The sequence below is a fragment of the Crinia signifera genome, chromosome 2, assembly GCF_055691185.1.
Source record: "Crinia signifera chromosome 2, ASM5569118v1, whole genome shotgun sequence".
In the NCBI taxonomy this organism is placed as follows: domain Eukaryota; kingdom Metazoa; phylum Chordata; class Amphibia; order Anura; family Myobatrachidae; genus Crinia; species Crinia signifera.
The window spans coordinates 294,572,066-294,587,270 of record NC_139218.1 but is presented as its reverse complement, the minus strand read 5'-3'; the positions used below and the strand labels follow the sequence as shown (position 1 = coordinate 294,587,270).

Below are 15,205 nucleotides of genomic sequence, written 5' to 3'. Positions count from 1 at the left end.
CAACCTGTAGTAGCCATTCAATTGTAGCCCCCTTAAGTCTAAAGGCAGGAGCCTCCACCAATAGTGTGACACGGATATAGGGTGTTTTGGTTTATTCGCAGACAGGTGATCGATGTTGGACACTCCCCTGTTACGCAGGCGAGCAGGTGACATCACCGGAGGTCATCTGCCCGCCCACTTCCTCTCGAGTGTGCCCACAAATCTAAGTTTACCTGAGAGTACCGGCATTTGGCGGGCAGCATCTGGGGGACTCGCAAGGCTGTGAATTCCCAGCCTTGCGAATCAACCAGAATAACCCCCATAAGGACACAGGTGTCAACAGTGAAGAAATAATCCAGTGGGAATTGCAAGGTGATTAGTTCACTGTGTCCTTTTAGAGAAGTCACAGAAATGTTTTTCACATTTCTAAGATTTTCTCTAGATATAACATGCTTCCCTTTTCTTGAAATGGGAATTTCTGTTAAAATATACAGTGTTCTTGTTTTATTCTACTAATCAATGTACACACGAAAAACACAAATGTAATCAAAGTGCTGTTACGTATCTATACAAGTCAAACAATGGAGATTTTTGGCACTGTTCAAGCCTTATAAGCAGGTGACGGGTTTACAGAGGAGGTTGCCCACATGCAGACTCCAGACGGGCCTTATCTCTACAGCGCAATAGAATCTGGCATTGTGCGAAAGTATACTGCCCATATGCAGGTCTTCGTAAACATGGTCCATTGCATTTTATGGCGATAATCACTACTGTACATGCGCAGTGGCCATTTTGCTAGTAATTTTAATGAAGGGTGCAGCTCCCACAGGGTTCTCTGTTAGTTCATTTAATATGGGTGCAGTGTGTGTGTGCAGGATGGCACCCCCTGGATAGGGCACATGTGCGCCACACAAACTGCACCCATTGTAGATACACCAATGTTGATAAGGCTGTAAAAACATGGCAACTAATATGTGTATCGCCTAATGTCCATATAGCATACCTCCCAGTCCAGCATACCTCAATTTTCGCGGAACAGTCCAGTTTTTTAGGGACTGTCCCACGTCCCACCCGGGGCCGGCAGTGACTCACCATTTGGTTGGCAGTTGCGCTATATGAATGCGTGCAGCATCTATTCCCAGAGACATAGGGACAGGGGGCATGGCCAGCAACTCACAAGGGCAGCGCACTTGGGTCCGCGCACCAAAGTCCCGAGCCCTGCAGCCCAAAAGTTGGGAGGTATGAAATAGTCTGATGTTCCTTACGGTCTCAATGGACCCAAGAAGATCAGTTGCTATTTTACTCTTCTGTAGTGTACACACCAGATCATATAATGGTCGCACGATCAGTTGGAGCACACGATCTGCACACAATCTGCATACGATACAATCAAGATCTGTACCCGATTGAAGGGATCTTTTACAAATCCTGACTGCAGCAGGTAGGATCTCCAAAACGACCAAACGACAGGCGGGAATGCGCATCAGATCGGATTCAGATCTAAATCATGCCAAAACATGACCAATTTCCATACAATCGGTCAAATTGCATCGGCATTGACGGGATTGAGGCCAAATCATTCTGGTGTGTGCCCAGCATTAGGGGTAAATTTACTAAAATAGGAGTTCTGTTGAAGATGGGATGTCTCCCATAGCAACTAATCAGATTATACTTCTCCTTTATTTAGGTTCCTTTTTTCACTGTGGTTGTTTTGTGACAAGGAAGGAATGGTCAAAATATGGGATTTGCCTTTGTTGAAGACAGTGACCATTGCATTTCTTTAGAAGAACATTTTGGGCAGCATCAGGATGTTCCCAAAATGTAGCCAAGTTATACTTTAGGACACTGATTTTGTGGACCCGGAAAGCCAGTGGCATATTTATTATGGGTGCAATGTGTGTGGTGCACACATTGTACACATTTTTTAATACTTACCCCTCTGGAGTCCCACAATGATGACTGTAGCGCGGCTGGAACTGGCAAAAAATAGCCACCAAGCCATTTTGTCAGAAGTCTGCCCATCCACAGTAGAGTCTGAGTGCTCTAGTGCTTAGACTCTATTGCGCTGCATGTGCTATGCACATGACAAGACTCACAAAGCAAGATATATCACATTAAATTTTTTGAGAGGTGTGGCCTAATTTGGGGCGTGGCCTATACTCGCGGCTCTTCCGCGAGGCCACGCCCCCATTTTGCCACTATGGGGGCATGACCCAGAGGCTCTGTGAGCCTCTAGCCATGCCCCCAGCCCCCTGGCTGCGGGAATAGACGCTGTGCGCATGCGCACAGCATTTATTCCCCGCTGCTTAGCAGCTGACAGGGGGGACTCCCAACAGCCCCCCCCCACACCGCGGGACACTGCCGCCCGCGGGTGAGACAGCGGGACAGGCCCTGACAATCGGGACTGTCCCGATAAAATCGGGACTGTTGGGAGGTATGATAATCTATTAACTATTACAGTTAATGAATTCTCTCAATGCTATCCTATTCGCCCTGTAGCATTGCACTTAATAATTACTTCAGTATACCCTCCAACATCTGAAGGGCAGAAACCGTTAAAAATTCAGCAAGGAGGCATGGCTATGGCTAAAGGAGTGTGGTCATGCCCCCTTTTCTATACTTTCAATGGATAGTTAGAGACCCAGAAAACCGGTACAAAGCACTTTTTGGGCCATACAGGCTGTAAAAAATGTACTGCACTGGTCAAAACGGTACAGTTATAGGATATGCTTTAGTGTTCCATCCCGATACAACAATCCTTATTTACCAAGTACTTTTGCTAATTTGACTTGTAGGGTAAAGCTGGGTACACACAGAATGATTTGAAGCCCAATGTGGGCATTCCCGATCGATTGGAACTATCAATCGATCAAATAGTTCCGTGCATCATTAACGATGCGCGTACCCGCGAATTGTTAACGATGGTCTATGATCTTTCCTGCATGCAGGAAGATCATAGACAAATCCTTTGTCAAGTGTATCAAATCGTTCCGTGTGTACGCACGACAATCCATTTCATACACTCGTGAACGATGTCGAAACGCTTCCGACATCATTCCGTGTGTATGGACCTTAAGTTATTGTTGTTTTGTCTTGCTTATATAGGTGTTCTATTAGATGCTGCAGAACCCTTGTGCATACATACATACATACAAACAATATTATTGGGTACTCTTTACCTAGATGGGCGCCCGTCGCGGGCATCGCGGGTACATTTATGTGTGGCCGCGACGCGACCGACGCGATGCCCGCGATTTCCCATTGAAACCAATGTTAAACATGGAAATCGTGTCGGTCGCGTCGCGGCCGGCCATAAATGTACCCGCGATGCCCGCGACGCGATGCTCCCGATTTCCCATAGGAATCAATGTTAAAAGGCGCGATGGACCCGATTTTACTGTTAAATGGCTCAATCCACCCGATTTGGCCATAGGAATCAATGTTAAATGGGCCACAGAGCCCATTAACCCTTAAATGTCCCCCCAAATTTTTAACGCCACCCCACGATCCACGCCAACCCGAAGCGTGGCGAGCGGCGGCGGTACGCGTCCTCCGACCTTTTCATGCCCTACTATCCACTAGGGCGTGGTGTGAGAATATAATAGTGTGGCGAGCGCAGCGAGCCACCGAGCCCGAAGCGTGGCGAGCGCAGCGAGCCCCGCGAGGGGACGCGGATACCTTCACAGTTATGCGCGTCCCCTCGCGGGCTTCACAGGTGTCCGTGGCGAGGCGGACACCTGTGAAGCCCGCGAGGGGACGCGTCTACCTGTGAAGGTATCCGCGTCCGCTCGCCACGCTTCGGGCTCGGTGGCTCGCTGCGCTCGCCACACTATTATATTCTCACACCACGCCCTAGTGGATAGTAGGGCATGAAAAGGTCGGAGGACGCGTACCGCCGCCCCTCGCGGGCTCACTACGCTTCGGGTTGGCGTGGATCGTGGGGTGGCGTTAAAAATTTGGGGGGACATTTAAGGGTTAATTTGGCCTATTTGGCCCCAAATCGGGTCCATTGAGGCATTGAACAGTAAAATCGCGGTCAATCTGCCGTTTTAACATTGTTCCCTATGGGAAAAATCGCGGTGATCGCGGTCATCGCGGGCATCCCGATTTACCCGCGATGACCGCGATTTTTACCCACGACGACCGCGATTTCAATCGCTGGCGCCCAACTAAGTAAAGAGTACCTATTATTGATTATTAATAATTATGCTTCACCCTTAAGCTCCCACTACGATGTGACCTTCCGGTGTGTGTTTGTAATGTAAATCCCACAAGTGCAGCATTCACCATGGCAGAGACATGAATCAGCCCAGACGAGGGAGAACTGGTCTGGCAGGTGGGGTATGGACCGACACAGTGGGGGGTGGGGACACAGTTTCCTAGTGACCCTATCCACAGCTGTGGACTGCGGTCTGCAGCATTAATTAGCCATCTGCAGATTTCTGTGCAATGCAACAACTCAGAGAGAGTCTGATGATAAAAATGAATGTTTGCTCAATAGGTCCCTATATACCCTTCATGTCATGCCCTGACTTTACATTTGTAATTTGCTATTAAAACATCTATAATTACACTAAGAGATTTGGAAATATTCCCTGTTTCCTGCTCCTCTGTGCACATCATGTACTGCAGTGCTCACACCGCACTGCACGATGCGGTTATAATAAAACACACACACACGCAATGTGTACTAGTACACACATCCTCCTGATAGCGGAAACACAGTCCAGCACACAGTCACACACTCGCACGGATAACGTCACGCTGATTGCGTACTTCCTAATTACGAAATGATAGAGAACCGCTCAGTTTGGCGTTCTAGGTATGGCGTCATTCCCTTACTACGTCATTCCCTTACTATGCTGCTGCGGCCATCTTTGGTCCTGGCAAATTCATCATCTCTCACCGATTAGAATAAATGACGGGATTTATGTATAGATTTCAGTTTTCCTATGTGACCTCAGTAAACATGTGCAACATGCAGTTTATGACTATAATTAGACTACTGCGCAGCAACAGCCGCACGGCACCATGTATGTTATCTGTCTTCCTGGTCATATGACAGCGGGGCACACTCATGTGAATTACCGCAATCATCTCTGCCCGGCGGAGTCTACTGTGTGGTATGGAGAGACTGGCGGCCGCGGCGCTGCTGCTGCTCGGGCTACGGGTGTGCGGTGCGACGGCCGGGCTGCGCTGGCCAGTGCCCTATAAGTAAGTGACGGTCACGCTGTATCTATTGGTGCATGGGATTAATGTAGTTTCCAACTTGACATGTCATTATAATATAGCTTGTTTATAAATTAAAAACACTATTACCAGCATTGCTGTAAGTGTAAATGGGCAGAACATGCTGCCCCCTGTGAGCTGTCCTGCTCACTACATATGTATAAATGTACACAATGAAAAATATAATCGATGGCTTTTTAAAAATTATTTTATTAAATTGTCTATGACCAAATAGGGCTTATAACCAGTCAATGAACATAATAAAATTAGGCAGGGGAAAGGAGATGGGTGTCTGTTGTGCATGTGGGTGCCCTCACCCCTAATTCTGCCCCTACCCAGTTTCCCGGGCCCTATGGGTTTGATTTTTGGTTGCAATTAGATATGTAAGGGATCATGTAGCGTTAAAGTGTATTTAACCCTTTGAGTGCCAACATCTCTGTGATAGATGTGCAAAATATTCACTAAACATTCCAGCGTCGCTCACATTTGTTATATAAATTCAAATAAAAAATGTGTAATAAAAAAAAAAAATGCTCATTAACTATATAAAGTAAACCTTACGGGTCTATATGATGAATAAAAATGTTTGCTTGGTAATTTTCACACCAATGTTGACCAATTCACTTGGTTCACTACAGTAAATGCAAAGGTTTCAAGTTCACTGCACTGTAAAGGCGTCGCTGAAGGATGCTGACATCTCCCAGTGCCCCACCTCCTGATTACGCCACCCGCCCGGCTTTATGCCAGGTAGGGAGGCTAGTGTGAAAGCCCTTGCAAGCCGGGTTGCACCCAGGTTTTTGTACCTGGCTTGCAAGTGCTTTCTAGTGTGAAAGGGGTATTACAGAGTGCTAGATTAGTAGAAGTTTATGCTCATAGTTATTATTCAATTTTCTCACTGAATCCAGGCGGTTTGACCATCGTCCTACATCTGATCCATACTGCCAAGCCAAATACACATTTTGTCCTACTGGATATACCGATGGATCTATTCCTTTAATGAAAAATGAAGATACCATTGAGGTTTTTCGTCTACAAGCGCCTGTTTGGGAATTTAAATATGGGGATCTGCTAGGACATTTTGTAAGTATACTTCTAGTAGTAAAAAGAATAGAGATGGATACAGTTTGATGCGCCTGGCAGCCTACAGTGGGTGCACCTACAATAGTGTCCCCTCCCTACAAAAAACAGAAACAACAAAATAGATTGAAGTGCTCCCTCTGTTGGCGCCTGGTTGAAGGAATATTACGTTCCTAGAAGTGGAGAAAGGATCCTCTTCTCCATTATAGACAATCAGGTTGTAATCAAATAAAACACCTTACGTCCCTCTTAAGGGTGTAGTGTTCTTCTTCTCCAAAAAAACGACTCTCAAATACCAGAAAGTATTCAATAATCCCTCCGACTCAAATGGATGTCCCTCTCGTAGGATGGGTACCCAAAATAATCAGAGAGCAGTGGATGGTGTAATACCATTTATTTATGCACACAAACATAAAATTAAATTCACGGAGGCACAATGGACATGTGACATTAATTGAAAAGTGGCGGAGAATCAGAAATAAATCTGTTTCTCATAAGCGCTCAGAACACAAAGGAGATGGTTTCCGGAATCCCCCTCCAAAGTGGGCCAAGAAGGTGTTTAGGTAACCAGCCAAGTCCAGATCAACACGTCCACAAGCCAAGTCCCCCAGGTACCAGAGTTCTGGTAATTAGCCACTTTTCAATCAATGTCACATGTCAATTGTGCCTCCGTGAATTTTATTTTATGTTTGTGTGCATAAATAAATGGTATTACACCATCCACTGCTCTCTGATTTTTTTTGGGTACCCATCCTACGAGAGGGACTTCCATTTGAGTCGGAGGGATTATTGATTACTTTCTGGTATTTGAGAGTCGTTTTTTTTTTTTTGGAGAAGAGGAACGCTACACCCTTAAGAGGGAGGTAAGGTGTTTTATTTGATTACAACCTGATTGTCTATATTGGAGAAGAGGATCCTTTCTCCACTTCTAAGAACGTAATATTCCTTCAACCAGGCGCCAACAGAGGGAGCACTTCAATCTATTTTGATACTTCTAGTATCTCCAGGAATGCTCCAAGAAATCTATTATATTAACATTGTGGGTGTGAGTTCTGTTCATTTGCATTGATATGACTGCACACAAATGTATTTATCTTTATACATGGCCTTGCTTCGGGCTCGGTGGCTCGCAACACTATATAAACTCAACTCCACGCCAACGTGGATAGTGGGGGTATGAAAAGGTCGGGAGGACACGTAACGTGTGCCGTGGATAGTGGGGTGTTTCAGGAACACATTCACACCTGGCATATCATACATCTCGGCAATAGCTACGCAGACAGGAGCGTATCATTGCTGGAGCGTCTGAGACGCTCCTGCGTCTCAAACAGATGATCACCTCTCCGCCAAAGACAGGGGATCATGCTGGCGCCGGCTGTGTGAGAGAGGCACTGACTAGGCTTGCCGGGGACAGAGATGCTGTTCCCGGCAACAGTACGGTAGTTACTTGTGTAGTTTCACGGCACCAGCCTACGCTGATAACGTAGCTTACGCTGCCGCCGTAAAACTACAAAAGTAAGGCAGCCAGGGGCGCTACGCTACTTCTGACTGACTACGCTAACTACGCTGGGCGTGGGAACACTACGCTGATTCTGTCAGGTACGCTATGCGGACGACGTAAGCTGGCGCCGTCAAACTAAACAAGTACCGAAATATATTTTAAAGATACGTTAAACCCAAAATAAGATATACACAGCCTGGCAGGAGGAGGCTGGGCCTGCCAAATGGGCAGAGGCCAACAATTGCTGAAAACTTAGCCTGCAGCAGCTACCAGCATGCACCTCTGTCTATACTCTATCACATCAAATCTATCAGTGTGAGAAAAAGCCTAGCCAGGCAAGTGGTTACATTACCATCATTCTCATTTGATCATTTAATTGAATACCTGCACTAGTCTCTTCTGTTTTGTTCTACAGGTTCTACCCTCCTTATTAGTGTTTATTTTAATAGGATGGTTTTTATATTTTAATTGTCTCAGTGGCCCGTATTCAATGCTGCACGCCACGGCCAGCGGGGGGTTAAACTGCGAGGATCGCAGAAAACCGGCGATCCTCTCTGTTTAACCCCCTCGCAGGCCGACCGCCCTCGTCCCAGGATGGCAAGGATTCCCCCAAACAGCGAAACCTGCGGCTAATGCAGCAAATCAGCTGCATTTCACAGCGGGTTTCGCAGCTTCTGCAGCAAAATACACATATTGCAAAAACAGCGAGGGGGAATCGGCTTATTAGGGGGGTCAGTTGAATACTGTGGTGGTGACAGCGAGTAGACAGCTCGCTGTCACTGCTCGCCCCCGGCATTGAATACGGGCCAGTGTATTTGTTCTTACCTTTTCCTGTAGCCCTTTCCTATTTTTGGGAAATCTGTATCTCTAAATACTCCTCAACTCTGAGGTGGTGTACTGCCAGTGACCACTAAAGGCCACTTGACGGACCAAAGTATTCCTTAAAAGAAAGTGAAAACAAAATGATCTGTTTCAAACTTGCTGTCATTTTAACAGGCTTTTAACTTGTCTTCAATAAAATGTATTGATTGTGAAAAAAAAAAAGATACTTGGGAGATACAGTTTCACAAAGAATAGATATGTCATAAGAGTTCTAACTGCGACATAGCCAAGGTGGGTAAATTTTGAACATTGAATTGCCCCCAGAAAGTCACAAAAGGTGAATTTATCCTTTAAACCACATGTCTTCAACCTGTGGCCCTCCAGATGTTGTGAAACTACATTTCCCAGCATGCCCTGACAGTTTTGGCATGCTCTTATAGGAAAAAATGTGGCAATGCATGTTAGAACATGTAGTTTCACAACATCTGGAGGGCCATAGGTTGAAGACCCATGCTTTAAACAATAGATTTGTAAATCATTACCCCAAAGAAGGCCAATCCACTGGGATTATTGCAAATAGCAAAGTTCACTATAATTTGTGTAACAATTTTCCACGTAAATCCTAGGACTGACCCAAATTTTGGAACAGTTACAAGCGAAGTCAGACCTGGCACTGACCCTTTCTATCACTGCTCCAACCTTGATTTTTCCCGGTGTGATGAGGCAGCTGGATGATCTTGACTATGCCGATTTGGCCCCTGGCAAAGTGCACTGTGTGTGCGTATATTTTAAATTTGTTTGCCCGCACAGTTAATTTTCCATAGCGATATTGATGCCACGGGGCCGCACATTGAAATTGGAAGCAGGAGAAAAACTGTGCGATTTTTAAAGATAAGTAGACGATAGAGAGCAAGCGGCACACACTTTTCAAGATCAGAACGTTCTGATCTTGAAAACGGAATAAACCCTGAAACGTTGCTAACAGTATCCTGTGTCTGTTACCCTTTGTGGAAAGTCCAAGTGTACATACAATGTCAAAATTATCAGGAAAGTTAAGCCAAAATCACTGGCCTTGTCCCTGAATCTGTGATGGCGCTGATGGAAGCAGTGTACCTTGCATGAATCTTCCCATGGTGTAAACGAGACCTGGGTTGGATGAAAGTTACCTGTGTACACTGCCTCTTAATCTGGGTCCTTGGACTAACTTTGCAAACTAGCCTGGTTGGATTACCAGATCACTGGACCCAGATTAACCATTTTCCACTGAGCCATGACCCGGGTTATCACAACAACAATGCAGGTTTTAGCAGCAGTGGAAAGCGAGTATCGGTAAGATTCTGAATATGTCATGGTTCTAAAAAGGTGTAAAACAATACAATTACCCATGTCGGCTCCACCAAGCAAATGTAGCCTTCATAATAGGATTCTAAAGACTACATTTGCTTGGTGGAGCATGTCACTCAGCATATCATTTTGGTGACCTTATTGTTTTGATACAGAAAATTATGCATGATGCCATTGGCTTCCGAAGTTCAATAACGGGCAAGAATTACACAGCAGAATGGTATGAGCTCTTTCAGTTGGGTAACTGCACATTCCCTCATCTCAGGCCTGACCTAGAGGAACCTTTCTGGTGTAATCAAGGAGCTGCCTGTTTCTATGAAGGAATAGATGATCAGCACTGGACAAGCTACGGGACTTTAGTCCCAGTGGCAACAATCTCAGGTACAGTTCATTTTAGAACTCATCGGTTATTTATGGATCTATTTAATTTCTTCCTATGCAATAAACATACATGTATACATGTTCCTTTTTAACTTGGTGATCAGCTGCACTTACTGTATGTCTTCGCTTCACCCCAGAAATACTAAGTTGCCCATTTTGCATGAACCAGTTGGTCCTGAAACTGGCTAACAGAGTGTTTTTGTTTACTCCCAACTACACTAAATTCGCAATACATGTTATGTATCACTCTAAACATGAACTTAAGTCAAGTTAACACAACATTACTACAACAATTACAATGGCACAAATCTTAAATTAGACCACTCCTCTCCTGCCCCTGCATGATTTCAGTTTGCTACTATTCAACTAGTTTGCTTAGTGGCTCTATATCAGTCAGTTTTTTACCTTTTGGGTGGCAGAAGAAATTGTTACACCAAGAAATGGATTCAGTAGAGTTGATCTACTAAAAGAAAGGTAATGTAAAAAGCTAGGTAGTCTGCAGCCTGGGTGCATTTAATGAACAGGCATTTTATAGATAATAAAGACCATTTAATATTTACCCATATATTTGTTACTGACAGATTGTTGTGAGCTGCATTACACTCTGTTGCAAAAATATGACTAAATCTCCAAAAAAACATATTATGATTGCAATTTGTGATGGCCAACCTCTGGCATTGGTATCTGGCACCATAAGGATTTGATCTCTAGCATACAGTCACCGCCATCAATGATGAAACAATATTAAAACTAAAAAAGTTGTTTGTTTGTTTTTGCAACTGGTCAGACCTAATTATACTTGTAATCCCAATATACAGGATAACTTGTACAATTCAATGTGAATTTAAAAATCTAAAAGAGTATACTGAAAAAAAGAAATATCACATTTATTTAAGTAGACTTAAGATAGGGACAGAGTATGCAATAATTAGGCTGGTCAGCCAAGTGTGTATATAGGAACCAGGGGTGATTTTGATCATTTTGATCTGACGTGCTAGCAGCAGGTTTTCTAGATGATAAACTGATATCAATATAATTGTATACTTTGTAAGCATGTACTGTCACCTGACATCTCTGCTGATAGTTCATTTAAAAACATCATGTTTTTGACTGATAATCACACAGAGTGGAACAATAAATCACTATTGCATTCCCATCTAAATCAGATGTACTCCATATCGCTCAAACTGCAAAGTCTGTCGGATTGGGAGTGTAATTGTTCAGCTGTGTGTCTAGCGTAAGTAACAAAAATCAGACACACACAAGAAACTGGTCTGCTGATGAAAGTATAAAACATTACTTCACGTACTGCGTGAGGAGCAAAGTTTAATTTTTTTTTTTTCATATAATAGGTGCAATGTTTAACGAGATGGCAAAATGGATAAAAGAGGATAACCGCACTGGCATTTATTATGAGACGTGGACTGTGCAAGAATCAGTGGGAGACAACTCGTCTGTGTGGTTTGATTCATATGATTGCAGCAAATTTGTGCTTCGAACCTACCAAAAGCTATCAGAGCTTGGTGCTACGTTCAAGAAGGGCATACAAACAAACTACACTCGCTTGTTTTTGTACAGTGGAGAACCTGTATACCTGGGTAATGAAAGCTCCATTTTTGGCACCCCTGGGAATAAGTCACTGGCAACTGATATTCATAAATTTTACTTCCCTTATAGACCTCATCAGTCATTCAAAGAACTCCTCTTGAGTATTGCAGATATATATGGAAAGGTTATTATAGATAAAACATTTTATCTGTATTATAATTTTGAATACTGGTATTTACCCATGAAGTCACCTTATATTAAGATCATTTATGAGGAAATCCCTCTGCCATCCAGCTAGTTTTGATTAGCTCATCTCTCAAATATATGGGGTGTATTCAATGCCGAGGGTGATCGGTGAGAGCGAGCAGGGCTGCCGGTCAGAATTCAACTGGACCCCCTTCCCCCGCATATGCCGATTTCCCCCTCGCTCCATTTTTGGAGCAGTGGGGAATCGGCATATGCGGTCACAGATACAGCGAGACTCGCGGCCAAATGCAGCAGGCTCCCTGCATTAGCTGCGAGTCTCACTGTTTGGGGGGAATCCTCACTGTCCTGTGATTGACTAGAGCAGTGTTTTTCAACCAGTGTGCCGTGGCACACTAGTGTGCCTTGAGCTGTTCTCAAGTGTGCCCCCAGATCTAGAGATGCCCAAACCAGTTTACAGCTACCACCATTTACTGTTATTTACTGGTCTCTTGTTTTCATGTAAAGGGCCAATGTATTTTATTTTTGTTACCTGTGGGGATCAGTTTGATTGTTTTTAATGAGGGGGCCAAAAGTTTTTTTTTTTCCCTGTGGTGGCTAATGTGTTTTGCCCTGTGGGGATCGCATGGTGTGCCTTGGCAATTTTAAAGTCCTATTTAGTGTGCCGCAAGGTAAAAAGGTTGAAAATCACTGGACTAGAGTGAGCGACCGGCGCGGGGGTTAAACAGGGAGGATCACTGGTTTTCTGAGATCCCTACCATTAAACCCCCTCGCCGGCCGCTCGCCCCCGCATTGAATAGTGCCCTATATGGAAACTTAAAAGCAATAGGAAAGAATGCAATATAATATGGGCCCTTATTCTGGTTGGTGCGGATATTCCCGCTTGCGTACGGGCCGCCGATGTTTATCTTCTGCGCATGTGCAGAGGTCACTCTGCGCATGTGCAGGCGATTTCGCCGCAAGGATTCTCTATACGCCGCACAGGGGGCGTAGAGGGGCGTGAGGGGCTACTTATCCTCATTACCCTATGCATACGCCCCGCGTTTCATGGGCGTTCCCATGCAAACGCGGGGCGTATGCATGGTAATGAGGCCGTGACGCGTGGGTACGGGGCGGGCATCTGACATCGCCGGATGTCAGCTGCCCACCCCCATACAAGATTTCACACGGACAAGTGTCCGTTTGGTCTTGTGTTGCGGGACCTGGTGGAGCGTGCGGCCCTGCATTCGATGTTCGGCGACCATCGAATGCAGGGGCTGCTCCCACCATGGAGGAGGCGTATCCCCGTCCAATTTCATGCGGATCGCCACATATCCGCGTACGGACGGCCGTGGCGATCCGTATGGAAGGCGGGGATTCGCCTGCACGGTCGGAGCCGCATATGCGGCTCCGGCCGCACCAACCAGAATAAGGGCCATGGTGTAGTAACTTACAGGACTATTCCTCTTGTATCTTATCAATCACTTGGTTCAACTGAAACTAATTTCTAATAATTCCTGGAATCGCTAGAACTGCTATACCCACACAAAGATGAAACACGTTTCCAGCAATTATCTGACATTGCTCCAGAGGAGTCATTCATATTCCATACTCTGAAGTCACACTCGATAATGGAGGAAAGAGCTCTGACCTTTGCTAAAAGTTTGGTTGAAGAAAGTAGCACATGCCTGGGAAATATTCATTTGTGCTATACATTTCTATGCTGTGTTGTGCTCTGTCCTTTTTGTTTAACTTTGAAACTAAGGTAATCAAGATGGACCAGTTCTTAAAGGAGAAGCATTAATTATGGGACAGTGCAGTCATTGCTTTTATTAACATTCAACTTTTTTGTAATGTTGTTGCACTATTTAGATTCTTTTTTTATATCTGAAACTTGCTCATAGTTTTAGAAATGATCTAATAATGTGTATATAATGTAAGTATGTCCATGTTGCTGAGGTACAGTTGCACTGTGTTTCTAGCAGAAATACTTTTTACAAATAAATAAATAGTTGTATGATATAATAATATATGAGGACACATTTCTTTGGACTAACATTTTCCATATCCATGTTTTTCTGACATATCAGCTTCATCAGGTAAAGCGTATCACATTCTACAGCAATATAAGACTCTAGTCAGTTATACAATGGCCAGTTTTATCCAGTCACAAAGCACCAGGATCATTTAGCTACTGAAGTAATACGGTTACAAATACATTTCTAATTGATAACATATTTTAATTAAACAAAGTAAATTGAAAGTCGCATTCTCTGTTCCATCATAGATTGTCACATGCTACTTCCCCCTTCCTACTTAAAGGGCTGTATTCAATGCGACCAGCGAGGGGGTTAAATGGCAAGGATCGCCGAAAACAAGCCACCCTCACCTTTTAACCACCGTGCGGGCCGCTCGCCCTTTTCAATGCTCCAGGGGAATCCTGTCAGAGGACAGCGAGCATTCCCTCAAATGGCGAGGCTCGTGGCTAATGCAAAGAGCCCACTGCATTTAGCAGCGAGCCTCGCTGTTTTGGCGGCTGCACACGCCGTTTCCACCTTGCAGTAAAATCCCAACGAGGTGGAAACGGCGTGTGCAGGGGGTCAGTTGAATATTTACCCGCGAGCAATCGGCACTGCTCGCATCACAGCTCACAAAAGAGCATTGAATACTGCCCAAAGAAACACTGCAGTTTCCTGGGATTGCTCTTCCATTTACAGATGACCATTCCCTCATAATCCCTGACAACCCTGATATCCGGGTAGCAGTTTAGTCATTTATATAAAATAATAAATACAACAGTTAAAGTATAATAGCCAGGTTGCAGTACATAAACTGCTCATTACACCTGGCAATACAGTGGAGCAAATAACAAATAGACCACAGCGCTCTGTAGGATATGGCTTGATGAATAGTCTTTACTCTACAGTCATACAGCTTGTTTCCTACAGAGAAGGGTCTGAGTGATTCTGTAATATGTGAGGCATCTTGGGGGGGGGGGGGGTGCAGTCATACCCTTAGTATATAATATTTATATATCCTGCACCGTTTTTGTTTCTTCCAACTGTGTGGGAAAGTCTGTGGATCAGCAAAAGCGGCCGCGGATTGTCAAAAAACATCCGTGAGTTCAACAATCCGCAGCCG

At 44.6% G+C, this 15,205-nt stretch overlaps 1 protein-coding gene across 1 annotated transcript; it reads left to right on the top strand.

The window, feature by feature from the left end:
• The first annotated feature begins 4,835 nt into the window (after positions 1-4,835).
• On the top strand, positions 4,836-14,094 carry CLN5 (CLN5 lysosomal BMP synthase). The gene is made up of 4 exons (XM_083168845.1): positions 4,836-5,193; positions 6,114-6,288; positions 10,108-10,333; positions 11,686-14,094. The coding sequence occupies exons 1-4, from the start codon at positions 5,105-5,107 to the stop codon at positions 12,177-12,179; spliced, it is 984 nt and encodes a 327-aa protein (XP_083024971.1). The 5' UTR covers positions 4,836-5,104; the 3' UTR covers positions 12,180-14,094.
• Positions 14,095-15,205: the final 1,111 nt, after the last annotated feature.